Genomic DNA, 26491 nt, shown 5'->3' with positions numbered 1-26491 from the left:
CTACCTGGGTCTGCGTCCTCTGCAAGCCCACTGCAAAAATCTCGACTGAACGCTCCTCCCGGCTCTGGCTTGACTCAGTACCAACTTTCAGTCTCTTCACATCCATGCGGCCATGCACCCAGAGTTTAACAGAAGCTTTGGAGTTTGTTTTGCTTCCAGCTACTGAGACAGGCAAAGATCAATGGGAAAAATTTGAGAACTGCTCTGAGGTGGGTGGTTTGCAAGGGTGGGCTTCAGAGAGAGACCAGGCACAGCGTAGCTGGAAACAGAAGCCGAGCAGAAATTAAAGAAGAAAGAATGGGTGAGAGGAAAAAGAGGGAGGAAGAAGAAGAAGCGGCTATGGACAAATAGATATGATTATTTTATTTCATTTCATTTTACTTTTCCACCAAGCCTTTATGTTACTCTCAGGCGTTTGCAGGTGTCCGTTTGCAATATATATACCATTGTGAAAGGACGGAAAAGATGGTGGAGTTTGCAAGGAGCTAGTCTGAGGCCAGCAGTGCACGCCAGTGCCGGTGAAAACCTGCACCGTTCAAACAGCCAGCTGGACATCTATTTCCATACTCTGTAAGACAGAAACGTAAGGAGGAAGGCAGTTGTTTGCGGCACAGCCACAGCCTTCCTAGCTGAAGGCATAACTGGCCACTGTAGTAGATGCCACACATACTGACGGTCCCAGCTGGCAGCAGGGAGGCCGTTACCTGCAGCCAGAGGGACCCCAGTCCTGCTTAACACCTGTGTGACGAAATGGAAGCTTCTGGGCCAGAAGGCGTGGCACAGCTGTAAGCTCAGCATGCCCGATGTTTCTGTGGTGGCCGTGGAACTTGTGTGCTAAGGAGGGTGCCAGAGGAAAATCTGCATATGCAGAGCTCCTGCAGGCAACTGGAAGCTCCTTGAATGAAGCCCCTGCCATCCTGCCGTTCCCGAACCGAGCTGCAATTCGCCAGTGAGCTCCTGCCCATCTCAGTGAGCACAGCGGCAGCTATGCCCGCAATTTTGAGGTCTGCCACAAACCTACAGGTGCCTCAGTGCGAAGCGCGGAAGGTAACCTCCGGATGCAAACCCTTCTCCTGCCCAAGCCCTTGGTAGGCAGCCAGAGGGGACGAGCCTGAGGAATTCTGCCACTAGAAGGAGTGCTGCCAGCTGGCCGGGAGGGAGGAGCGGATGTATGACCTGCCTGCGTGCTGTGTCCCCACATTGTTCCCCAGTGTCTGCGGCGCTGCTTATACACCGTAATTGTAGAGTTTTGCTGCAGACGCTGACTTGGGGGCAATGCTAGGCAGAAGGGCGTGTTGTTTCCAGTCCCCTGACGGGTTCAGACAAGGCAAAACCTTTGGCGATAGCTGTCCCAAGTCCCCTCGGCGTCTGGGGCTTTTCCTGTCACCCCCTGCCTTTTTATACAGGTTTCTCCTCCCCTTTAGCTGGGGAAAGATAGGGAGCAGCAGTCGCTGGCTGACCGTACGTGGGTGGTGAGGAACAAGAGCAACAGAGAGGGCCTCTGGTTTTAGAGGGCCTCTGGTTTTAACGTGACCTAAAATCAGAAGCGTCTTCAATCACGAGTCTGCACCGGGACCTGCAAGAGAGCTGTAGCCATCACTGCTGGAGCAACAGTAGCCCTCCACAGCAACGAAAGACAGCGTCTCTTTCCGTGCCTCAGAAAGAAAGGCCCAACAACAAAGGCCATCACTGCTGGAGCAACAGTAGCCCTCCACAGCAACGAAAGACAGTGTCTCTTTCCGTGCCTCAGAAAGAAAGGCCCAACAACAAAGGTCATCATGGAGGAGATGTGTAATTAGCTGACTTCAGCTCCACCCTTCTGGTTTAAGTCTATCTGTGGCGGGAGTCTGCTGCCCGATAGGAGTCTGCCGCCCTGTCCGTGTTGGCCTTCATGCGCGCTGCCAGGCGGGAGAACGTCCGTCCGCTGGAAGTGCCCTCCAGGCTGAAGAGGTGCTCCAGTAAGGAAAGGCAGCAGCTCTGCCGCAGCAGCCAGGCTAGCCTCTTCCTCCTGCCACACAAGAGAAACTGCTGGGCCCAGAGGCTCTAGCTGTACAGTGCTAAATCGGACAGGGCCGGGGGAAAGCAGGGCGGCGGACAAGCCAGTTACACCTCCTCGGAGGAAAGGGAGCTGATGGAGAGAGGGCTGCCAGAGCGGAAGGGGGCAAAGAAGTGCTGCCGGGGGAAGCTGACCGCTCGAGAGGGCACGTTGGCACTACAGCGCCGGGGGGGGGCCAAGCAAAGCCGGGAACCAGCAGGAAAAGGGGTATCGGCCCCTGAGCTTCCTGATTCTCACACCTCACCTCCACCTACTGCTCCTTCCCCATGTCCCGGTCCTGCCTCCAGACCCCTGCCCCTCTTCAGCCTCTACTCCCTCTTTACAGCGCTCTCTTCCCAGTCACCACCAACCCCCTGCCGCAGCCAACACGTGTCAGCAGCCACATCCCCAGCTGCAAGCTGCTTTTTACCAAAAGGCGTGCTTTGTTCCTATGACTGCGCAGGGAGGGGAGGGAGCGTGGGGCTCTGTCGTTGCCTGTTTTACCCGCACATCGGTCCTTAACGCCTCGGTCCTGCTAAGGCCTATGTGTCAGGTTAGGTGTGGCCTCAAGTCTAGGCAGGTCTGGGCCCAGATGCCTGGGACCAGGTAGGAAATGGCTCTTCCTTCCCGGGTTCTCAGTTCTGCTTCTTACCGGGCCTCCTGCGGAAGGGAGGATGCTCTTCTGGCAACATAAGCGGCACACTGAAACTTTTCCAGCTGCGGCTTGACAAAGGCTCCAACGGAGGTCCGGGGAAACTGCCTTTTGAGCAGGCTCAGCGCCTTCCTGATCATTTTCTTTGCCAGCTTCAGGCGTCCCATATGACAGCAGACCTGCACAGGAAAAGGGAATCATCCCGATATGGAGTAGTTGCCCAAGAGACTGCAGGAATCTGCCAGTGGCTGGAGATGCCAGGGATATCCACTGCAACTGGGGAAGGCATCCAGCTGCGTCCCCCAGGCGGTCCCTCCAGACCTCCCCGTCTCTTTACCTCCCCTTTGAGGCTGAAGAAGGTGGCCTCTTCAAAGCGGGCTATCACATTCACTTTCTTCTCTACCGAGCTCCTCAGGACCTCCGCTTCGTTCAGCTTCATGAGGGCCTTTGCGCAAGCACACAGAGAGCAGGTGAGCGTGGGTGCAGAGCCCATGGCCAGCCTTGTCCTCCCCCGTTGCCTCTGGCATCTGTCTTAAGAGAGCCTGCTTCTCTCCCTGGTGATGCCCGCTCAAACACAATCACCCTGACTCAGAGCACAGGCACCAGTGATCCTTCAGACCGCCTCCCTGCTAATGCTCCTCGTGCTAAGGGCACAGTGCCCTGTGTCTCTTGCCGCAGAAGAGGCAAACCGGAGGAAGAAGTCAGGGTCTGACCCAGCATTTCCCTTCCAAGGCCCCGCGAAGGCATGCCCTCTTGCAACGGGGAAGTTGTCCTGCCCAGAGCCAGGCGACTGAGAGGACTCCGTGCACAGTGGGTCCTGGCAAGCAGGGCAACTCACCATGTAGCTGTTGGAGACATGCAGGTAGGCAGCCGCGCACTCCAGAAGGTAGTAAAAGGCTCTGGCAGCATCGCCCATTGCCATGTAGTGGCGAGCCAAAGGCACAAGCACCGATTCCACGATGGCTTTGCATTCACATGTGCCGTTGTGCTTCCCGTCGGTCTTGCTGGGCAGCTCAGTTGTCTGTTCGCTCTTTGCCAGAAACCGCCCTGCCACACTAGTCAGAGGACAGTTCCCAGGGGAAGAAGAGAGCACAGAATACACGGGCATCACCTATACTGGTCCTTCTCCCCACAGAGACGGCATCAAAAGCCCTTTGTTCAAAGCAGAGCACGAGGCCACGGGCAGGCAGGACTCATACAGGTGCTTTGTAGGTAGGGAGAAAAAGACAAGCTGGGCTTTCTGTCACCTCCCACAGGCAAAGCACTCTAGTCCCTGGGGCGGCGTCTCCCCTGCAGAGTTTGCAGCGCTACTCTGGAGGAACTGCAAAGCAAGGGCTGCTCCAGTGGAGGGTGACGATCACTCTGAGCCCACGGGCTTCCTCAAGCACTCTCTCATCGCCGTGGCCATCTCCTCCCAGCTCCCACCGCACAGAAAGCCTCTCCCCTAAGCTAGAGTCACAACCGGCAGCCAAATGCTGCCGCTTCCTTTGTCTCCTCTGGAGACCCTGAGCTCACTGGCTTCAAAAATAATCAAAACCTTGTCTGCTCACCCAAAATCCTCCTCCCTGAAAGCCTGCTGCTGCTGCAGAGCATCTGCAGCATCTGGAAAGAAAACAGGGGGTTAGACACCTCCTCGCGTACCCCGGGGGTAAGAGCTGCTCTTCCCAGCGGGCTTGCAAGGATCCTTGCAAGGGTCCCAACAGACTGAGGAAAGTCTGCAGTGGTCGTCCTCACCTCCTGGGCTCATCCCTAGCAGATCTACTCCCACCCGATCCCCAGCACACACCCCTGGCCTCCAGGAGGGCCCGGGCTGCAGAGCATGGTACACAGCATACCCTCAGTGCCGTGGGTCCTAGCCCTCTTCAGCTGTTCTCCTGCAAGCACCAAGGCCTCCCAGCTGCGGGAGTCGCCCTGGGCAGCAGGGCCATGAAGGCTCCCTCCGTCCTGGGTGCTGGTGACGGCGAAGCGGTGGAAGGCAACAAAGTCCCCTTGGCTGCAGCTCTTGCATTTGTGCGCGTGCTGCTCCAGGAAGGCGGCACACTTGCAGTGCAAGGCGACCCGCTGTCTCTCGGGCCACAGCTCATAGGCAGCCTCTCGCAGCAGCAGGACACAGAAGGCCAGGACGCCAGACTGCTGCTCCACAGTCGTCTTGCTCAGAGAGGGCCTCTCCACACCTGCAAGGCAAAGGGCCTTTGCGGCAGCCCGAGCTGGGGCCAGGGCTCAGGGCCGTCCCAGCCGGGGTATGAAAGTCATGCACATCCTCGGCAGAGAACCAGTGCTGCTGCACACCGAGCCTTGCAGCACGGGGAGAAAGGGCCCGCTCGCCTTGCTGACGCTAGCACAGCCCTGGGGACACAGTGCTCAGCTGCACTCCAGGCAGGAGCTGGGGATGTTGCCGCCAGCCGAAGCAAGCCCCGGCCAGCGCTTTCTCCCCGCTCTTGGCAAGGCGGTTCCCAGCCTCCTGAGCTTCCCGCCCTGGGCCACAGGGGAATCAAAGCCGAGTAAAAGCCTGTCAAAGGCCCCGGGGCACTCTGGAGGGCATCTTTGATCTGGACGCTGCAGGCGGCTGGGAGAGGATGTCAGGGATTCCACAAGCCCTCCCATGCCTGCGCTGTGAGCAGTGCTTGGAGGCAGGGGAGCAGAGGCACTTGGGACGGCTGGTGCGGACTTCCCTCCGGTGCAAAGCTAGTGTGCTTTGAGATTGACTTGTAAGATCTTTGAACAACCCATCCCGAACAGCCATGCCTGCCTGAGCTCCACCCACCCATCACTGGCGGGGGGAAGCGCACCATGCCCTGGGGAGCCCCGCCGGGACACAGCTGGGAGCTCCCTTGTCCGCCTTACTGCTACCACTTACCGCGCTCTGCCCGCAGAGAGGTGGCTGGCCCCTTGGTAGGATCTTGGACATCTTCTGGCACCTCTGTGCTTTTCAGCCGCTTAAGGATGTTGTCGCTCACCAACGTGTTCAACAAGCAGTTCATCTTGGGCCTGACGCCAGTGGGAAGGATGTGCGACAGCAGCTGGGTGGTAAACACTGGCCCGATGACAGCTGCAAACTTCAAAACCATCTGCTTCAGCGGCTTTATCCGGTCCAGCTGAGCCAGCGCAATCTCTGTCAAAAAGCAGCAACACGTCTCTCTCTTGCCTGTTCCCCATGCTGAGGCTGGAGAGGCTGGAAAGTTTCAACACATGAAACGGGGTCGACTTTGGCCTCCTCTCCTCGGGACTGCACCTGCTGGGCAATCGCAACCCAGGGTAGGCGTCTTCAAAATGGCTCCGCTCCTGTTGGAATCACAGGCCACAAGGCCTGGGGAAGAGCAAGACGCTCAAACGCACGCTCCTCCACCAAGGGTGAGGAGGGCAGGATCCAGCAGGTACACGCATCCCATGATGCGCCCTACCAGATCTGGAGTAGTGCGCAGAGAGAACAGAGAACTTTCCCCACATCAGAGGTGGACTCAGAGCTCCCCACAACAGTTGTCTTAACTTGGCCAGACGATACTATTCCTTTCTTTTGGTTGTCGTCTTTTTTTTTTGGACAAAACAACTTTTTAGCATGACGCTTCTCCAAGGTTCATACAAATGGCTATGGCTAGAGAGGAGAGACACTCATTGACAGTTCCCCCATCCAGCTCCCCTGGCTACGGGGGAATTTCCGTGGCAATCCACAGAAAAAAAACGGGTTTGGTTTGGATTAAGTGCCCTGAGACCAGCGCTAGCTGGGGAACTTAAAAAGAGAATAGCGAGGTAGAAGCCACGTTCAAAGTCGAGTCAGAGGCAAGTCAAAGATTTTTCCCAGCAAAGGCTTTGCTTCTGTGAGAAAAGGGAGCCATTTTAGTGCTGCACCAGTAAGCTTTTCTCTCCTACCCGCTGTTGGAAAGCAGGCAGCACGCTCACGGCTGGTCCACGCCCAGGAGGGGGAAAGGGCTGCCCGCAACCCCAGGCCTGTTCCTGGTTGGACTGGAGCCACCTTCCCAGCAGAGCCCCCAAGCTGAGAGGGTGACTCTGCAGCACACAGATGCCCAGCCTCCCTCTAGCCGATGCCCCGGGAAGGGGCCCCAGCACAGCCGCGAGCCGGCAGAGCGGCGCTCGGCCCCTCACCTTTCAAGCTGGCGGGCAGCATGGTGTTCTCCAGGTTCACGTCTGGTCTGATGATGCAGACCCTGCCATCATTCCCCGCGCTGGAGCTCGAGGTTGCTGCGAGGGCTGAAGCCTCGACTGCAGAAGCTGGGTGGAGCAGGAGAGCACGAATAAGGCAATTTGCAAAGTGACTTGCAGCTTGCAAACATTTCAAACTTCACCTGAGATGGGACAAGTCCCACCTTACACGGGCCAGTGTGGGCGCGCTGACCTGCCTGCGCTGAACGTGGGTCATTAAGCAGAGCAAAACAGTTTCCTTGCACAGCCCTCCCAAAGATGTTCTGCCTTCAGACCAGCTTTCCCAAACAGTCCCTCAGTCAAAGCTTCCAGACTTCCCAGGGGGCGACTGAACGCCCTGGGACAGAAAGCAGCAGCATTGCTGCCTTCAACAGCGCTACGTCCGCAGCCAGGGAAATTGCCGGTGGTCATGCAAAACGGAGCGTCAGTCCTGGCTGTTCCCAAGGCCACGGCACTCTGGCTGGCATTGCTCTCTCGGTGGCATTACCACCGTTTTCTTCCGTTACCAGCACCCTTGTGGGGATTTATGGTTTTGGATTCAAGTTTCCCGGGCCTGTCCCTCACCCCAAGCTGGGGTTTGTTCTCAAGCGAGCTGGCGTTTGGGCAAGGTAAATTACGTGCCCATTAGAATGCCTAAGGAACACCAGAAACACATGTGCTCCGGAACAATTTCCCCTCTGGTTTAGCCCCCCAACCCCCGCCCCAAGAATTTAGGCCCCTCCAAGCCACCAGAACTCGCTAGCCCCTGCTTTGGCTGTCCCAACAGCGAGGCACACAGGAGCCCACAACCTCCGCCAGACCAACTTCTGCACTGCTGCAAGATCTGACTCTGCCCAGATCCATGGGGGAACGACAGGGCAAGACTGTGCTGCAGACAACGCGCCACAGCGACTCTCTAGTCAGCAGCAAAGGTGCTTACTGATCAGGTTCTCCCAGTTGTCCTCTGCTTTTTCACCCCGCCTCCGGTTGCGGAACAAGAGCATGTCGTTGCAACAAAGGCAGCGCAGCAGCTCCTCGCAGTAATAGGGGACCCCCAAGCTTCTTTGGATCAGGAACCTGGACAGGAGCAGACCCGGCAGTGACCCCCACAAGGAAAGTAAGGTGAAACACAGTTCAGGTGGGCGGCGAGTAACTCGGGCATAGCAGGGTAGCCAGCATCTTCGTCACAGCTACACCTCACTTTTGAAAGGGACGGTCCTCCCGCTGGCTTGAGCTTTTGGGCCCCCCTGAACCCCCAGCCTTCACGGAAGTCCATCGGAAAAGAATTGCGGACAATGCCCAAAGCACAGAGCAGCAAGCCCTGCCTTTCCTCTCCTCGGGAGCCTAGATCCTCTCTGGCAGCAGGGCAGACCTCTGCCCCGGGGAATCTCCCCCACAGCCTGGCCACCTAGACCAAGGCCTTTTCACACCCCAGCCACGCTTGGGCTTGGGACTCTTCCTCCCTTCCTCCCTTCCTCCCTTCCTCCCTGTGCAACAGCGAAGGGCTGACACCTCCCACGCTCTGTGCCGAGGGAGTTGCCCACTCTCGGCTCCCACCTGCCAGGGCGAGGCATAAAAAGCAACCCGCGCCCAGTACTTGCTAGAGGCACTGATGCTTCTAGCGGCCCTGCGCTCCCTTTCCTGGGGAGGTGAGTCCCTTCCATGGTCTGCATAGGTTCAAGCCCTCAGGAAGAGCTCCCCTGCTTCGAACTTACCTCGCTAGATCCCTGGAGATGCTGACCACTCCAAGGCCCTGGCAGACTTTCTGCACCATGGCTGAAGGTTTCAGCTCGTCCAGGTGAAGACAGGTGATCTGCTGGGATGTTGTGTTCTCTGCTGCGGCTTTGCAAAAGCTCTCTGTTCGCGCGTAGCCTGGAGCTAAGCTCATGACCGTGAAGAGGGAGACGTCTTGGAGCAGGGGTGACATGATACTCCAGGAGGCAGGGTCGATGAAATGGGCATTGTCGATGACAAATATGCCAAATTCTGCTCCAAAGGCCTGAAAAAAAGCAGGGTGTTCTGAGGGCAGTCCGGTGGATTCTCAAGTGTCTTCCGGGGAGGAGATTTAGCCTCTGTCTCTTGAGAGGATGCTCTGATGTCTCTCCCCAACCACTTCCCTGCTCAGAAGCTTACTGACTCTTAATTTCTTGGAGACTTTAAGGTCACACCTAACATCACTTGCCCTGCAGAAGGAGGGAGCTTGGGCAAGGGAATGCAGAAGACATCGTTCCTCCTCCAGGGCACACCTTGCGGGAGGAAAGTTATTGGGTGTGCTTGTGGGGCTGCGGGGAGGAGGTGGGGGGTTTCTCAGGCCCTGAATGGCGATAACCCAGATGCCTGGTCCTCTCACCCGCTCACACGCTGTGGTGCAGAGCCCACAGCCGGCAGGGTTGTTTTCCTTCTCCGACCCAGGAGGAAGGAGGAGAAATGCTCACCTTCTCTAGCACTTTTGCCCAAGTCGAGTGCAATTCCGTTTTCCTTTGACTTTCAGGCATCTCGCGAACCTTGTCCGAAACGGGAAACTGGCCAGAAAAGGAGTCAGGGAGAAAGATCACTCCGGGGCTAGGGCACACCTACCCACCGAGCAAGACCACAGAGCAAACCGCCTCTGCTGGCCTCAGCACCTTCCCTCTCCCCAACACAGGCGCAAGGAGCCACAGGGGGGACTTCACCTGGAGCCTAAAGCGAAGGCCCTCTGCTGAGGGTCTCTGGCAGAGCTGGGGCTTGGGGGTGGGCTGAAGAGCTGGCTCTCTGGCTGTGGGAATCTTGGGCTGACTGGAGCAGAGCACTCACACAGCAGTGACCTCAGCACGAGGTCAGCACCAGCCTCTCTCCAATGCCACTTCCAGGGTGCCGAACAAGGCACCGGGCACTGCCAGATGCAGCACGGGACATGATCTCACCACAGTCAGGGAGCCCCCCGGGCCCAGGAATGGGAAACGTGTGCTAGGACCCTTGCGATTCCCACCCCTGAGCTAAGGCACTCCCAGCAGCGTGCCCACCCGACGCCAGACCCAGAAAAGCTCGTGAGAAGGCCTTCTCCAGGGCCAGAGAGGCCTCTCGCGCTCACCTTGACAAGGAAAACGTCATTGAGGAGGCAATAGCTGCTCTCTTCGATTGTCCCTCGGAGCTTCGTCTGCAGCATGCACTGCCTGTCACTGCACAGTTCACAGTCCTGGAGGCCCAGGGCCCTGGCCGTCAGCGTACGGATGGCAGAGAAGGACTGCCTCACGTTGACCTCTAGCAGTTCCATGGCAACTACCCTGCCGTGCAAAAGCAAAAGGGACTGAGATCCCCAACAGCCCAAGCCTTCTAAGACAAAAGGGGTGGAGATGCCCTTGGGGGGAGCTCTTCAGCCACCCATCTCAAAGTGCTTCCCAGAGAAGGCCAAGCTTTTCACTCCTCCTACGAGAAAGGGCACAGAGGGGCACTTGCTGCCAAGCCACTGGGAGAGCCAGGTCCAGGCCCTGTGTCTCCGCAGCGCCAGCCCAGGTCTCGTTACGTCCCCCCTGCAGAGGAACTCACGGGGCTAAGAGGCAAGGATGGAGCAAGCGGTGAGTTTGCCTTTGGGCTCCAGACCTTAGCAGTCTGCCTCCCAGACCACGGGAAGGCTTTTCTGCCCCAGTGCTCCTTCTGGGAAACACGCAGAGGGCAAGCAGGGCTTCTGAGACAGGCCGCCCTGCTGTCTGTTGGGTCTGGAGTCAGATGAAAAGCACTGAGCTTGAGCTCTTTCCTTCTGTCTGTGCCTGGCCCAGAGGTGAAGGAGGAAAGGCCATGGCTCAAGAAGCCACCTCCAACTCCCCAAAGAGGCAGAGGCGGGAGCAGAGCACGCAGGAGCTCCTAGCGAGTGTCTCCAGGAGGCTTTTTCGGGAGGCTGCAGCCCAAGGGCCAGGCGCACTGGCAGAGGGGCTGGAGTGTTCCATGGCTGCCAGGGGACGGGCAGGGGCAGTGTCCCAAAGCTGCAGGTCAAAAACCTGTACCTGTGGCCAGCAGCCTGGCCTAAATAGGCCAGTTCAGTAAGTAAGTGGCTCTTTCCGGAGCCCATCGGGCCCTCAAATGCCAGGATGTGCCTTTCTCCTAAAGCCTTATAGGCTTTCAAGCAGCTGACAAAGAGGTCAATCTCCTTCTCCCGACCTGGGAAGACAAACAAGAAAACGAGCTGCTGGCGCGTGCTGAAAAGCAAAGAGCCGTCCCTTTTGCTGGCACCCTCCACCACAGCTTCCCTCCCCGCCACTACATCCGCCAGCCTGCCTGCACCCAGGCCTCCTTCCCGCCCGCTCATCCCAGCTTTTGCACCTCTGCCTTCCTCAGAGCAGTAGTGGGCCCGCCTGCCCCACCGCGCGGCTCCCATGCCCTCTTCCCTGCCCCGCACCCCTCCCCTCCCACAGGCACAGAGATTCAGCCGGCCCCATGCAACTCCCCACAGTGATCCAGCACAAGACTGGAAGGGATGATTTGAGTCGCTGCAGGCAGCTATGTCCCAAAGAGGCTCAAAGCATCTCCTTGCTGTACCACGAGCCACAGAGCGCTTCCCGGGAGTTAAGGCAGCGTCTTCAGGCCTGTACTGGTTTTGGCTGGGCTAGAGTTAATGTTCTTCAGGAATAGCTCGTATGGTGTTGTGTTTTGGATTTGCGACCAAACATTGGTGTCGATAACACAACGATGTTTTAGTTATTGCTGAAGAACGCTTGCACGGCGTCCAGGCCTTTTCCATTTCTCACGCCGCCCCGCCAGCGAGCAGGCTGGGGGTGCACAAGAAGCTGAGAGGGGGCACAGCTGCGCCAGCTGACCCCAACTGACCACAGGCCTATTGCCATACCATATGATGCTGTGCTCAGCAAGGAAAGCTGGGGGAAAAAAGGAGGAAGGGGGGACATTCGGAGTTATGGCGCTTGTCTTCCCAAGTCACCATTACATATGATGAAGCCCTGCTTTCCTGGGAATGGCTAGACACCTGCCTGCCGATGGGAAGCAGTGAACGAGTGCCCGATTCTGCCTTGCGCACGTGCGCAGCTTTTGCTTTACCTGTTAAGCTGCCTGTATCTCAGCCCACCAGTGTTCTCACTTTTACCCTTCCGATTCTCTTCCCCATCCCACTGTGGGGAGCGAGCGGCTCTGTGGGGCTGAGCTGCCTACCAGGCCTAACCCATAACAAGGCCCAAAGCATCCGGCAAGACACCGAGTGATTAAAGGCATCCCGTGTGTCCTGGCATTTCCATATCTACACCCAGATGCTGCCAAGAAAGGAACGCTGAGGATTACCAGGGGGAGAACCTACCACCCAAACTCTCTGTCAGTCTGGCAGAAGGAAATCTCTTTCCTGATCCCAAAGACAGGGATCAGTTTAGCCCCCAGGGGGTGAGCAGCTCCATAGCTGAACGGAACCTTCCTACCAGGTCTGGAGCACGGCAGGGAGCACCAGGCGCCTCACCCTGCTTTCCACCCCAAAGATATCAGCCAAGTAGTGACCAAGACAGGCGGCACTTCCTTAGGGCCGCTGCAGGCAACACCGTCCCTGGCAAAAGCTTCTCCCTTCCCAGCGTGGCACTAAAAGTTACCAAGGGGAAGAAACGGCTTCAGAAGAGCAAGGCGTTCTCCACCTACCCAGCAATGGGACGTACTCGGACCTCTTCTTGGTAAGAGCCATGCCAAATATGCTAGAAACAGGGGAACAGAAAACACAAGTCAATTAGCTGGTGAGAAGCCAAGGGACGTAGAGAAGCAGCCTGGCAGGGAGGGGCAGGACGTGCTGCTCCTCGGGTACCTGCTTTTCTTTCGAGCAGCGTGTTAGCCCCTGCACGCTCCCCTAGCCAACGTTCGAGCTGCACGCTAGGACAGCTGCAAGCATAAAGAAGCCCAATGGCCACGGCGCGGCAGGAGAACGTATCGAGAGTCCATCACCAGAGGCCATACCCAGAGAAATCGGAGACACGCGAGAGAAGCCAGGGTGTGCTGTTGGCTAGCAGACATTTACCACGTTGGCCAAGAAAAACAAGTGCCTTGGAAAGGAGGACTTGTGTCACTGAACGGGTTGGGATGCCAAGCACCTGGCACCTTTGGCTCAAGTCTTCCCGTAGTTTCAAAGAGACGGCAATGTTAACATTCAAACCCTCATCCAAAGAGGGGGTCAACTCCTGGCCCGGGGGAAGAGCTGAGATTTCAGCAGGAAGACATGAGGAAGAGTGTCCCGATGGTCCACGTTTCCCCATGGGAACCGGACTGGCCCAAAGCTTCCTGCTCAGAAGCAGCTGGGACAAAAACCTCCTTGGGTCAGCGTTACCAGGGCATGGGCTGGAGCAAGCACAGCACGGAAAGCACAGTCGAAAGCCATTTGGACAGAGCCAGCAGGAGACAGCAGGGGAGAAAGGCAAAAAGCCTCCCACGCGAGGGCTTCCGACCCTCTCAGCCACAGGGAAGGGAGACCAGCTTGGTCTCTCTCTGCAGAACTCCTCTTTGCTGGCCAAGGCTGCACCCTCAGTGCCACCGTCCCCTCATCCAGCCCTCTCAGAGGACACTCACCTCTCCTCGGGGATCCCCACATATTGGTAGACAGTGCCAGGATGCCTAAGGCCTTTCATCTCTCTCGCCGGCAGCTCCCTGAAGTAGTAAGGGGGCAGCCGAGAGGTGGCGTAGGTCACTGCATCACAGGACACCAGCCCGGGGTAGTGCACCATCATCCGGGCTGCCAAATTCACCTTCTGGCCAATGACTGCCAGGGAGAGAAAGAGAGAGCACGCATTGGTGTGCCGGTGCCACCAGCCCCACGGCACCCTTCCAGGCCAATGGCTGCCTCACCTCTGGCACAGGCCAACCCCACGGCGGGGTCAGGAGAACTCAGGGGAACAACCGGCCACGGAGCCCATTCTCCCGCCCCAGGCCAGGACCAGAGCTGCCTGGGCCGTTCCTGACGGGCTGCTGGGCAAGCCCTCTCCCAGCCCACCTTCCTCTTCCAGACTGCTATGCTTAAGCAGGCCCACGACAGCCTCCCGCACCTCAGACACACGCCTCGTACCTGTGTATTCATATCTCACAGGGTGGCCAGTGAGTCCGCAGAACACCGTCCCGCTGGTAACTGCAACAGACACTGCCCTGGCACACGGGGAAAGAGTGCGGCTTCAGCAGCGCCCCTTCATGAAGCCCGCCCGGCTTCATCCCTTCCCGCACCTCCCCTCGGCGCTAGCCTGGGCCACCTGCCATCCTGCCCTGCCAGCACGGGTCTCGGGGACTTGGAGAGCTCAGGGGCGCAACATACCCGGGTTGCAAGGGACAAGGGACAGGGGTAGAGCGCATGCAGCAAGTTTTGGACACTTCCCCTGAGGCCACATTCCCTGAGCTGCGACCTGCAGAAGGCCACAGCCCTCTCGTGAGCAAAGAGGGAGGGAGGGAGGAAGGCGCCCACGATGGCACCGCCTGCCATGACAGCATCTTGAGATCAGGTGGCTGGGCCCCATCCCTGGTCATGGGCCAGTCGCCCAGAAGGGCCTGCCTCTGACACCAAGGAGCCTCTCGCCCTTGCGAGGGCTCGTTCCAGCGCGGTGGCTAGCAGGGTGTGCTCGGAGGGACTCGGCCTGGCTGCCGTGGGCTAAGCCCAGGGGTCACCTGCCACCTCTCAGGGCACTGCCTCCTTCCTGCCAGGGACAAGGGAGGGCAAGCTGGAAGGCACGTCTCTTCCTGGTAAGCCCCCTTGCGCCGTCCCAGCCAGCATGCACCCCCCTCACCCCCGCCACACACTCACTCTCTTTCCCCGAGCATTGTGGAGCACGAGTTGAAGATCTGAATAGCACTCTGCAAGGCGTGAAGGCTCTCGTAGGGCAGCTTTTCTCCAGCGAGTCCAAACACACAGAGGAACGTGCAGCCCTGCCAAGGACAGATGCAGCACATCTTGCTACAATGCCTAAGAGGGAGTCTCTCCCTCTTGCTCACTGCCCACCCTCTCAGCGTGGGGGGAGGCGATTGCTCCCCCACACTCACTTTATCAAACCGGAGGACTTTGTTGAGTTCGCCCTTGTGAGGACAGAGGATTTCTCGCATCATCCTGCTGGCATTGCGGAGGATCGTGTAGACTTCCACTGTGGTTTTATCCTCAGCCAGCCGCAGCTGGATGAAGAGGCTGGTGACTGGCCGTAGCTCAGAGAAGAGGTCCAGCGGCACGCTGTCATCAAGCTGGAAGACAAGAGCACGACGGCTTCACCAGCCTGCTCTCCTGGGGGCTTACTGCCCACACCAGATACCGAGGGACGGCAGGCGTACTGGCAATAGCAGGTACTACCGGAGGAAGGGATAAATCCTCCTCTCAGTGCAAACGGCCGGCAGGCTGCCCAGCCTGTGGCAGGCAGATGCCGAATCATAACACAAATGACAAAGGAGAGAAAGGTGCTCCGGTAACACCCCATCTTGGGACAGGTATGGGCATGAGGGCCGACCCTCAGGGATGCTCTAGGGACTTCAGTGGAATCTCCCCTTTATGCCACCATCATGTCCGCAGCACCTCCAGCACCATACCCACGGAAAAGACAGAGAGACAGAAGTCCGCCTCCCGCCACCCGTGTCTCTCTGAGGACAACGCACACAATGGTGCAGCACCGGTGCTCCTTGGCTCAGTTTCCCCGCGTTGTTGTCTCAGGGTGCATTTTCTTTTGTTTGTCTGTCTTCGTGAAGACTCCATCTCTGCAATGCACCACTTCTTCTACCCTCCAAAAATGCAGCCCCCAGCAGTGGCGGCCTGGCCGTACCTTCCTGAGAGCAGCTTCTGGTATGTACTGCCTAAGCACCTCCTCCGCATCATAATCATTGGGCAAGAGAAAAGCAGGCCTCATGGCGCCTGAGGAGAGAAAATGCAGCTGGTCGCTGGGAGGATGGGACTACGAGGTGTTGGAAAGCAGGGGCTGGCGCTGGAAACAGGGGAGAAAGAGTCTTCTGCGTTTGCTCATGTTGCCACCTCCAGATGCTCGGGGCAGAGCTGTCCCCTGGAAGGAGGAGGCAGCAGCAGCGACTGCCCCAGCTGAGGCACAGGAGGGCCAAAAGCAGGAGTGCTATCCGAAAGGGGGGAGAGGGCGGAGGTGGTTCCTCTCTGGCCCCTGAAGCAGCCAGGCCCCACCTTTCCGGGCAATCACAGAACAAGGTGAAGTTGGCACCCACCTTCCCCTTCCAAGCCGTGGCTCACTGAGCGTTGTACAAGCTTGCGTAAAGCGTCTTGGCATTCTGACCAAGACATCCAATCCATGCCTGTAACCTGGAGACACACAGAATGAAAGCACTGCCACTGGCCTCCCCAGGAGTCCAGGGGACAGAGCCTGCCCTCCACCGTCACTGCCCAGAAAAGGGCACAACAAGCCCACCTGGCTGGATGGGACACAAGTACTTCCTCAGAAGCACCGGAGCTGGGCAGGTATCACCCAAGCATCCCCCAGCTGTCAACAACAGCTCCATGACCCACAGAGGACATTGCTGGTGGGGCCAAAACCCTTCCAGTGCCTCCCGACCCCTCAAACCAAGCGAGCCCAGCCCACCGTTACCCCCGAGATGGAAGGACAAGAGCTTCAGCTGCCTGCCCGCTTTCACAGCTACAGCTCTCTCCACATTCAGCTCCTCGGCCTTCTGACACCTCCCTCATTCATGCCCAGGTCCGGGCCCTCGGAATCGCTCTAGAGGCCGTCCCATCCACCTACCTTCACAGCTCTTTTGCCTGCAAGACGCTTGGTCCTGAGCCGGTGCTGCTCACAGAGCTCCCAGGAGGTGGCTGAGAGGATAACTTCACCTGCATTCGCAAGCTGTTCAGCCTCACAAACTTCACCCAGGGCCTGGCCGCAGATCAAGAAGTACTGCCGCCTCTTGTCTCCGACAGTCAGGAGGCTCATGGACCCTGCAGAGATCCCTGGTGAGAGAGAGAGAGAGAGAGGGAGAAGCAGAACTGACACAGGGAACATTTTGAGCTCTACAGTCCCCAGCATCTCCGCTGGTCAGAAGCTAATCTGAAGCCCAGTGGGGAGACGGGCTTTATGGAAGGGGAGGGCGTCCTCCGTCCTACTCGGGGGGATACTGACACAGGTCCCTGAAACGGGTGTCTAGAAAGAGACAAGCAAAGGTGACATTGACAATGTGTTGAGAGTGCCGGGCATCTTGCCCAGCTGCCTGCCCCAGAAGCCCAGCAAACCAGCGGGCTTGATCACCGCCTGCTCCGTTTACGTGCAGGCAGGTTGGAGCTGTCTGCTTGAGAAAACACAACAGCCTGCCAAAGCCCTTCTCACAGCCGTATGCAAAGCAGTTCCCCTTTGCTCTTTGTGAAAGGCAGGGGAGAATCCAGCAGGGGAAAGGATGCAAAGCCGCCCCCACCTGAAAAAAAGGAAAGGAGAACTACCTCCCGCAGACGTCTGTGCTAAAGCAGGCATTCAAAGACCCTAATACTTGATCTGACACCCGCTCTGCCTTTAAGCTTCCTCTGCATCTGCAAACGCACGCAAAGCCAGCAGTCCTGGTCTCCCATCCCCACTCCAACTACAGCTGGCCCCTTGAATGCTCGCAGGACATGCTTTCCTTTGGCACTAGCCCCAGTAGGGATCCCCGCGTTCCCTGCCCGTGAGAAGCACCCTATGGCACGGGAGAGTGCCACGGATCTGCGCCTGGCACAGCGCCCGTACCTATCTTCAGTTGGACCTTCTGACCCACGTGCGTGTCACGACTCCCACACTTCTTCTGGATCTGCCAGCTACATTGCAGCACCAGGCTGATGGTCTTAGCCAGCTCCTGGGGTCCTGTTCTCCACAGCACCAGCACAGCATCCCCTGGGGAAAGCGAGGGGAAGGTAAAGGCTCTGCTGAGACCTGACTCTCCCCGACCTACGCTCAGTGGCAGGGACAGCAGAAACCGGCCAATGTGCTGAGGAAGATGGGCTTGTGGGAGGGCATGGTCCTCCAGGACGATGGCACCGGGACACCTCTCCTCTCCCGGGCCAGCCACAGCAGCAGCCAGCCGGCAGCGGTGGCACCCCCTGCCCCAAGCGCTCCTCTGCAGCTGCAGCACACCAGGGAATCCTCCCCGCCTCGCAGCCTGGCAGCCCGAGCTCCGCCACCACCAGGGCCTCCCTGCCCCTCACCACCACCCCAACACACACCTTTGGGCTGCGCTTTCTAGGCGGTCTCCTCCTCTCAGCGCTTCTTTGCCCCCACCCCCAGCCCAGGGCCCTACAAGTGGGGGCAGAGTGAGGGGAGCCACAGCCCTTGCCAAAGCCAAACCGCAGGCAGGCCCGGGGGGAAAGAGAAGCCTGGAGAAAGGGCGGCGTGCATGCCTGGCCAGAAAGCTGGCTCAAGGTGCTGCACAGAGCCTCCTGAGAAGGAGAGCAGAGCAAATGGCCGCCACAACAGTTAAATGCTGCAGATGACTAGACGTGGGCATCGTCGTCCTAAGTACGTACCAGCAAACTTCAAGATGTCTCCTCCAAAAATCAGCATCTCTGTGGACAGAGGGAAGGAAAGGAAGAGTCATGTGGACACCTTCTTCCAGAAGCCACGGAGCAAGCCCCTCTGCCCAGAGAGGAGCACTAAGGAGGGAGACTCCGCAACCTCCCTGGGCAACCTGTGCCAGCGCTCAGTCACTCTCACAGTCAAAGCGTTTCCTGACGTACAGAGGGAACCTCCTGTGATTCAGTGCGTGCCCGTGGCGTGGCCTCTGGTCCCGACACTGGGCACCGCTGGAAAGAGCCTGGCTCTGTCCTCTTTGCACCCTCCCTTCAGGTTTTAGGCACATTACTAAGATCCCCCCTGAGCCTTCTCTTCTCTCGGCTAAACGGTCCCAGCTCTCTCAGCCTTTCCTCACAGGAGAGATGCTCCACACCCTTCATCATCCCTGAGGACTCTCTTGCTTTGCTCTACAAGTGCTGCCAAAGGGGTGGCCACAATGTGCTCACGGTCAGCTCGGAAGGGTCAAGATGTGCCCTGTGAAAAGGGGCTCGTGAGGGTCTCGCACACGCACACACACGTCAGTGCCAGCACCCTCAGGTCACTCTCGCGCTGGCACTTGCTGGATGCCCTCAGCCTGCTCTGGGCCCTAACGCATCACTGAGCCGGGTGTTCACGCCAGAGACACAGAGGTGGCTGCTGAGAAAGCGGGTGCCTCCTCAGCCACAGTGGGGAGCAGAAAGGACCTGCGCTGGTCCTGACTCGCCAGGAGACCCTGGCTGCTCTTCCTGTTCCTCCGGGCCACAGAAAGCTCCAGCCCTTCAAAGGAGGCAGGACCAGGCTGCCCAGCAGGTCTGCCTCCACCCTCCATGAGCAGCCTCACGGCCCGATGCCAGACAGTCCTGCAGCATGGCTCTTACCCTCCAAAATGTCACACAGGTAGTAATTGAGGGTTTGCGCCAGCTCATCGGTGCCTCTGTCTGCGCCGCTCCTCTGGATGAATTTCTCCGTCAGAGCAGTGAAACCTGTAACACGGACACCCAGAAGTCAGGAAATGCCCACGTGGGCCAAAGGACCTGGCAGCCAGTTCCACGCTGCCTGGCCCGAGAGCCTGTAGGTCACACCTTCCCATGCCCCGGCTCAGTGCTGGTGGCAGCTGTGGTTGACCACCCAAGATAACCCATCCCGCTCTCTTTGGGCATCCCAGCAGTGACAAGATGGCCACTCTGCCTGAGGGGCAGGGGCGGGGCTCCAAAGGGCCCGGTGTGTCCCAAAACGGCTCGTGTCACCCCACCTGAAATATCTGCAAAGAGCAACACTCCGTGGACAGTCTGACTGTCGCTCTTGGGGGAGACCTCAGCAAGGAGTCTGGGGAGGAAAACTGCTGCTTTCTCCAGGCCTGAGCGGTGATGTTTCCTCTCCCAGGCAGAAGCCATTGTCAGCGCCCTGTGGCACACGGGGTACCTCAGGAGAAGATGGCCGTGCCCCGCTGGGAGGAGGACGAGGACCTCACCGCACAGTGCGAGTTGCACAGTGAGCCCGGGGCCTCTGTGCGGGACGACTGGCCCTCTGCCCTCACGGGAGTGCTCACAGTCACCCAGCAGTGGCCTCCTCTCTAGCTCATCGCTTACCCGTCAGCTGTCCTCAAGCGACACAATCAGCTAACAGTGACATCCTCCATATGTCATCGCCTGCTGAGCAGCTGCCACCGTGACCCAGGCTCCCTCCTTGACGCTGAGCCACCGACTCAGAGGCGGCCAGCGCCACCCCACTTCTTCGAGGACAGTGCCGAAGGGAGGCTCCTGCAGCGACCTGTTGCTGAATTTCCAGCTGCTTCCCCCGTTCCCAAGGACCAGCTGCCGCCGGCACACACAGCTCTTTGCTACCACTGGTCCTTCCCCTGCAGCTACACAGCCTGTCGCCATCTTCCCAGCAGGCTCGCTCCTTTCTTGCTCCCCTGATCCCTCCCCAAGCCCCCCGCTGCCCCAGCTCAGACAGGGGAGCCCTCCAGCTCTCCCATCCCTCCATCCACACAGTGCCTGTCATGGACGGTGGCCTGCCTCTGGCAGAGACAGCGGCTCCTGAGCTGCCCTCTTCCCTGGGCTGTGCGAGAGCTCCAGCACGTGGAGCCAGGCCTCTCATCCCTGGCGGCAGCCGGGGTTTCCCAATGGAAAGGGAGGCCAGGGCACATACCTAGGCTGCCCCACAGCTGCCAGGTGGCAGAGCGGAAGCCATCAGAGAGACCGTGGTGGAGCAGCAATCAAGCCTCACGCAGCTGCACGACCGCGTTCTCGGTTGTGCCGAAGCACTAGGCCCAAGTGCCACCACTCTCCCAGGGCGATGCCAGAGGAGGCAGGGGTCATTCGCAGCGAGTCAGCAGGAGGTGCTGCGCCTCCTGGGACTGGCACGAGAGCTGTGCAGCCTCTCGTGTGGCGAGGAAACCTCCCCGGGCTGGGAACCCTGGCTCACAAACAGCCCTCCTCCACCGGGCTCCACGGTCCCGTCAGCTGTCGCCATGGGCCAGGCAGCGTGCTACCGGAGAAGCACGAGCACTGCCAAGAGCAGGACTGTGAAGGGGAGGAGGGCTACCAGCCAGCACCACCAGGTCCCGCGGAGGCCAAAGCTCTTCTTCTCCCTGTTCAGTCAAAGCAAGGGGTGGATGAGATTGGGTGCCAGGGAGACAGTGATGCTGGGGGGGACAGTGGTCTGCGCAGCCCCCTCAGTGCCCCTCTGACTTGGCCTCTGCCTTGGGAAGTGAATGGGGAAGCGAGCACCAGCCCCGGGAAGGGGCTTCAGGCCAGCCCGTGCCATCCTGCTGCTGACGGCTCACAGCCGAGCACATGATGCTGGAAACCTGCCTGCCGCCTTCTCTCCCTTCCTCAGCACTACAGGAGAGGTTGTCTTCTCGCCTGCATAAGCCTTCCCTGAAAGACCAGTACCAAAAAAGGGTCTTAAAAGCAAGCAGAAGTGACTCGTGCAAAACACTTACACCCGGTGCCTGCCCGTGACATTCCGACACGCACAAAAAAAAGCCAGGAAGGTTTCTGTGTGCCTGCCTGCCCAGCTCTCACACCAGAGAGCTGGGACAGAAGGGCCTGGGAGCTGCTGCTGCAGCAAAAGGAAGGGACAGAGCTCTCTCTTCTGGAGACAGGAGGTGGAGAGGGACCAGGGACGCTTGCTGGGCCATATCTGAAGAGCATGCGGCAGCATGCAGGCGGCCAGCCAACAGTCCCTCCTGTGAGGAGCAGCAAGGGCTGGCTGGTCCCTAGGGGAAGGGGAGCGGGGAGTTGCCCAGCGCAGGCAGTGCCCTCACCACCGGCCTGCACCAAGGCCTACTGTTGCTCCAGCAGTGATGGCCTTTGTTGTCGGGCCTTTCTTTCTGAGGCACGGAAAGAGACGCTGTCTTTCGTTGCTGTGGAGGGCTACTGTTGCTCCAGCAGTGATGGCTACAGCTCTCTTGCAGGTCCCGGTGCGGACTCGTGATTGAAGACGCTTCTGATTTTAGGTCACGTTAAAACCAGAGGCCCTCTAAAACCAGAGGCCCTCTCTGTTGCTCTTGTTCCTCACCACCCACGTACGGTCAGCCAGCGACTGCTGCTCCCTATCTTTCCCCAGCTAAAGGGGAGGAGAAACCTGTATAAAAAGGCAGGGGGTGACAGGAAAAGCCCCAGACGCCGAGGGGACTTGGGACAGCTATCGCCAAAGGTTTTGCCTTGTCTGAACCCATCGGGGGACTGGAAACAACACGCCCTTCTGCCTAGCATTGCCCCCAAGTCAGCGTCTGCAGCAAAACTCTACAATTACGGTGTATAAGCAGCGCCGCAGACACTGGGGAACAATGTGGGGACACAGCACGCAGGCAGGTCATACATCCGCTCCTCCCTCCCGGCCAGCTGGCAGCACTCCTTCTAGTGGCAGAATTCCTCAGGCTCGTCCCCTCTGGCTGCCTACCAAGGGCTTGGGCAGGAGAAGGGTTTGCATCCGGAGGTTACCTTCCGCGCTTCGCACTGAGGCACCTGTAGGTTTGTGGCAGACCTCAAAATTGCGGGCATAGCTACCGCTGTGCTCACTGAGATGGGCAGGAGCTCACTGGCGAATTCTCCCCTCTGGGCCTCCGTCCTGCTCCCCATCGCCTTTTGCTCTTCCTCCGTCTCCATCCTGGAGGCCATCGCTGTTCTGTCCTTCTCCGCCTCCTTGTCCTCATCCACATCCCTCTGTTTCTCAGTCTCTCTGGATTGTTTCCCATCCTTCTCTTGCTCTCTGTCCCGCTCTCTGTCTCTGCCTCTCCCTTTCTCTCTCCCCTCTGCCCCTCTGTCCTGCTCCCTGCCCCATCTCTCTCACTCCGCTCTCCTCGTGCCTTTTCCCTCTCTCTGACCCCTGGCCCGCTCCCTCACCCTGCCTGTGACAGTCCGTCCCTCTGTCCTCCTTCCTGCCCTTCTTCTTCTCTGTCCCCCTCTCCTGCTGCTTACCACTACTTTTATTCCTGCACCCTCCTGTCCCCTCCCCCTCCATCTCCTCCCCGCTCTATCCCTCTGCCCGCTCCTCACCAGTAGTTTGCCTTTCTCCACTCCCTGCCCAGCTCCCCCTGCTCTCCCCGTCCCTCTGTCCTGCTCCCGTCCCTCTGTCCTGCTCCTGTCCCTCTGTCCGTCTCCCGTCCCTCTCCGGGCACCCCACCGCCCTGCCCCACCCCTCTCTGCCGCTCTGTCCCTCTCTCCTCCTCCTCCCTGCTCCACCAGGGCTCCAGGGCCTGGGCAGCCCCGCGGAGGTGGCAGCCATGGGGCCTGCGGGGGGGCGGGGCCCAGCCGGGGGACGGTGTCCCCGCAGGGTCAGGCAGCAGGAAGGCGTGCCCCGCGGCATGCCGGGAGCTGTAGTCCTGGGGCACGGGGCTGCCGGGCGACCATGTTCCGTCCCGGGGCATGCCGGGAGCTGTAGTCCTGGGGCACGGGGCTGCCGGGCGACCATGTTCCATCCCGCGGCATGCCGGGAGCTGTAGTCCTGGGGCACGGGGCTGCCGGGCGACCATGTTCCGTCCCGGGGCATGCCGGGAGCTGTCATTCCCCCCGCCTCAGCTTCCCGGCAGCCCTGTTGGTGACGGGAGGTGCAGTCTGTGCTCCAGCAGTGGCCCAGCTGAGGTGAGGGCTGGGGCCACCGGTGAGGTGACCGAGGCCCTTGTGCGGGTGCGGGGATGTCTGCTGCCCGCTGGCTGCCCGGGGATGGTGGGGGAGCTCCAAACTGCCCGGTACGACGGGCTCCCGGTCAGCTGGAGCCGGGCCCAGCCGGGGCAGCCCTGGGAGTGACCCGAGAACTGTGGCGGGGAAGGAGACGGAGACAGACCGCCGCCCCCCCAGGCACAGGCACCGGGCTCCCCGACTCCCAGAGCCGCCCCAGCCCCGCTCGCCCCCTGCAGCTGCCCCGGCCGTCTCTCTGTCCCGCTGCCCGTCACAGTTTGTTTTCTTCCAGTGCTGTCCTGCTCCCCGTTCCTTTTTTCTCTCTCTGTCACTCTGGCCTGCTCCCCGTGTCAATTCTTTAATGCCGCCATCTCAGTCCTGCAGCACATCGCTATTTTTTTTCCCTCTTCCATCCCTTTGTCCTGCTCCCTGCCCCTGTCCCTGTCTCTCTTTCCTTTTGTTCTGCTGCCCATCTCTGTGCTCCAGCCCATTGCCATTTTTTTCCCCCTTCTCGGTCTCCTTGTCCGAATCTGACCCTCTCTTTATTTCTCAGTCCCTTTGTCCTGCTCTCTGTCCTTCTTTGTCACTCTTCACCTGTATGCCCCACTCCCTGTCCCTGTCTTTCTCTATCCCCCCTTCCTTCTGCTTCTCCTTCCCGCCGCCCCCCCATGCCTCTGTCCTGCTCCCCGACCGTACCTTTTCTTCCTCCATCTCTCTGCAGGGCTCCTCATCCCGATTTCTCTTGATTTCTCCATCTCTCTAGCCTTTTCCCTGTACCTGTCTTTCTCTCTCGGCTCCCCTGTCTCCTCTCTCGCCTTATTTTTCTCTTTCTAGTCCTCTGTCCTTCTCCCCATCAGCTTAAACGGAATGAGCAGGTGTCCCTGTGCTCTGGTGTTTACCTTGCATTGCCCTAGGGAAGATGTGTGTTTTTAGGGCTAGGGCTCATTTGGAAGCTGATCTCCTTATGGAGACGGCGGAGCTCGGCATAGTTAAAGCAGAGGTTATTCTCAGCTGGTGCTCTGTGCCTCTTGTTGAAATTTCGAGCAGGCTGTGGGCCTTATTTTGAAGGAAGGTTTCTTGTTCTGCGCTTACTGCTCCTCGGGATGCTGCACAGGAGTGGTGTTGGGGTCTGCAGGGACAGGTGGGACCTGCTGTGATTCCTCGTAAACGTGAACTGGGCTTGTCCTAATGTACTCGAATAAACCAGACTAACTGCATATGGTTTTCTTCGCAGACCCAATTCCAACCAACGTGCTCGGCGCTAATGAACAAGAGACCGTGCGCTACTTTTCCAGACGTCACTGGCTGCAAGTTAGCTGAGCGCATCACTTACTCAGGTAACGGTGCAGTTGGTCTGTGATCAGGGATGCGTACCTGCACGACAGTGCCTTCATGAATGTTCTCTGGTCTTGCCGCTTCAAAGCCCTTCCTTCTTCCAGAAACTTCAAGATGGCATTTCTTATTCTGGGCTTCGGGCTGGAGTTGGACCTACCGTTGAATGGCTGATATAACGGGCTCAATAAAATGTGAATGAGAACCCCGCTTTGTTGTTGTTGTTGTTTTCTAACAGTGTCAGAACTTTGGTAAGCAAGAGGAAGAGTGGTTGAAAGAGTCTGTTCTTTGAGAGTAACGTATTCCCGTGGCGTGCCCATCTTTGCATGGTGAAGGTTTCCTCCCTGCAGTATGGTTTTGCTGGGCTGCGAGGCTGTTTGGGAGTAGCAGAAGTAAGAAGTTTCATCTTTCAAGGTAACGAAGCTGTAGCAAAACTAGCAGGAAAAGCTAGTTTCTTCCTAGAGTGCTGTCTGAGAAAAAACAGTAGCAAGTAAAGGCCCTTGCAATTGGCTTTTTTATGCAATCTTCCTACGGAGCTTTTGGTATGGATTGACTTCTGGGAAGTAAGACCTGAGTTCCTGTGCACTCTCATACGCAGTGCTGCCTCCCAAAATAGGCCGACCCTCTTCCACTTCTGCTCCTTCCACGCTCGTATGGAACAAGGAAATGCAGGAGTGTGCAGATTCAGTAATTTGCTGGCAACGGGTGTTCGCTGGGGAGGCCTGGCGTAAGGCGTGGCCCAACGGGGCCGTGAGGTCTCAGAGCCCGTGGCCGCAGCAGCAGCAGCACGGTGTGAGAGTTGGGGGGCCGTGGTCCTCACCCGCCTCCTCCTCTTCCTCCTCCTGGTGGCCCTGCAAGCCCAGGACACCCAGGCTGCTCTGAGACGAGCACAGGGAGCAGGTAGGCGGGCAGGGGGACAGCACCCAGCCCCAAGCAGTGCGGCGTGGCACCCACCGCACCTCAGCGGGGTGGCAGTGGGGCCAGGGCTAGGGCTGGGTCCGGGAGAGCAGCTGAGCCGGGCTGGGCCAGGCAAGCCAGGCAGGCACCATGGTGCGGGCAGGGGGGGCAGACACCCCGCGGGGAGGTGTGGAGGGTCTGCGGCCACTTTGGGGGTGTTTTCCGGGCAGGCGAGGGGGCCGGGAGCAGTGGTGCGGGGTGAGAGACCTGGGCACTGAGTCCCTGTGGCTTTCAGCCTCGGGGACGTCCCGGAGCGGCGTGCTCAGATGATGTCTGCTCGGGAAAACAGGAGCGTTTCTGCTCTAGTCCTGCAGCCCTGCTCCCCTTGGACGAACTGCAGGTCCCTGGCCCACAGGAACACGCAGGGGTAGCACTGGTGCAGCCTTTCACGGGCTCTTGTCCACGAGAAGCGTAGACAATTGCTTTTTCCTCCAGTTCTTTAGCGTGGGCTTCCTCTGTGCGCATGGAAGCTTCTCTGATCTGTGCTTGATTCCAGATGATGGCATTGGCAGTGCTTATCGAGCTTCTCAGCTGGATCCTGCTTATGGGGAGGCGATCCTTGGGGGCGTCCCAGAGGTAAGTTATCAATGTCTGTCTGCTTGAGGGAATAAACACTTATGTTTCAATAGGTTATTCATGTGCAATTTTACCTAAGATCCTCTTAAGGCCTTCCAAGAGCTTTTTGTGCCTTGCGGGCGTTGCCCAGATGAGTCATGAATATTTCTTTGCCTGAAGACCTGCTAGGTCTCAGAGAAAAGGTCACCCATGTTCCTTTTTAGCTGTGGGAACCAACACCTTGGTATGTGTGCCATGTCAT

The 26491-nt window shown here is 58.7% G+C and overlaps 1 protein-coding gene and 1 long non-coding RNA gene across 2 annotated transcripts; one reads left to right on the top strand and one right to left on the bottom strand.

The window, feature by feature from the left end:
* Window positions 1–1763: 1763 nt before the first annotated feature.
* Window positions 1764–20142, bottom strand: LOC143173269 (adenylate cyclase type 10-like). The gene is given in 26 exon segments (XM_076363484.1): window positions 1764–2008; window positions 2688–2866; window positions 3025–3132; window positions 3526–3734; window positions 4523–4861; window positions 5545–5799; window positions 6789–6905; window positions 7765–7901; window positions 8540–8823; window positions 9260–9346; window positions 9895–10087; window positions 10805–10958; window positions 12429–12481; window positions 13344–13533; window positions 13837–13913; window positions 14560–14681; window positions 14796–14987; window positions 15557–15645; window positions 15963–16056; window positions 16493–16698; window positions 17462–17605; window positions 18235–18273; window positions 19138–19242; window positions 19512–19668; window positions 19670–19786; window positions 19990–20142. Coding segments are annotated over 26 exon segments (3978 nt in total). The 3' UTR covers window positions 1764–1830.
* A 3145-nt stretch (window positions 20143–23287) lies between these two features.
* On the top strand, window positions 23288–24927 carry LOC143173277 (uncharacterized). The gene is made up of 3 exons (XR_012997507.1): window positions 23288–23349; window positions 24620–24722; window positions 24825–24927. It is a non-coding gene; the product is annotated as an uncharacterized LOC143173277 (long non-coding RNA).
* Window positions 24928–26491: the final 1564 nt, after the last annotated feature.

The sequence above is a fragment of the Aptenodytes patagonicus genome, unplaced genomic scaffold (assembly GCF_965638725.1).
Source record: "Aptenodytes patagonicus unplaced genomic scaffold, bAptPat1.pri.cur scaffold_43, whole genome shotgun sequence".
Classification (NCBI taxonomy): Eukaryota; Metazoa; Chordata; class Aves; order Sphenisciformes; family Spheniscidae; genus Aptenodytes; species Aptenodytes patagonicus.
The sequence above is the reverse complement of the archived record's forward strand: the minus strand, read 5'-3'. Positions and strand labels throughout refer to the sequence as shown.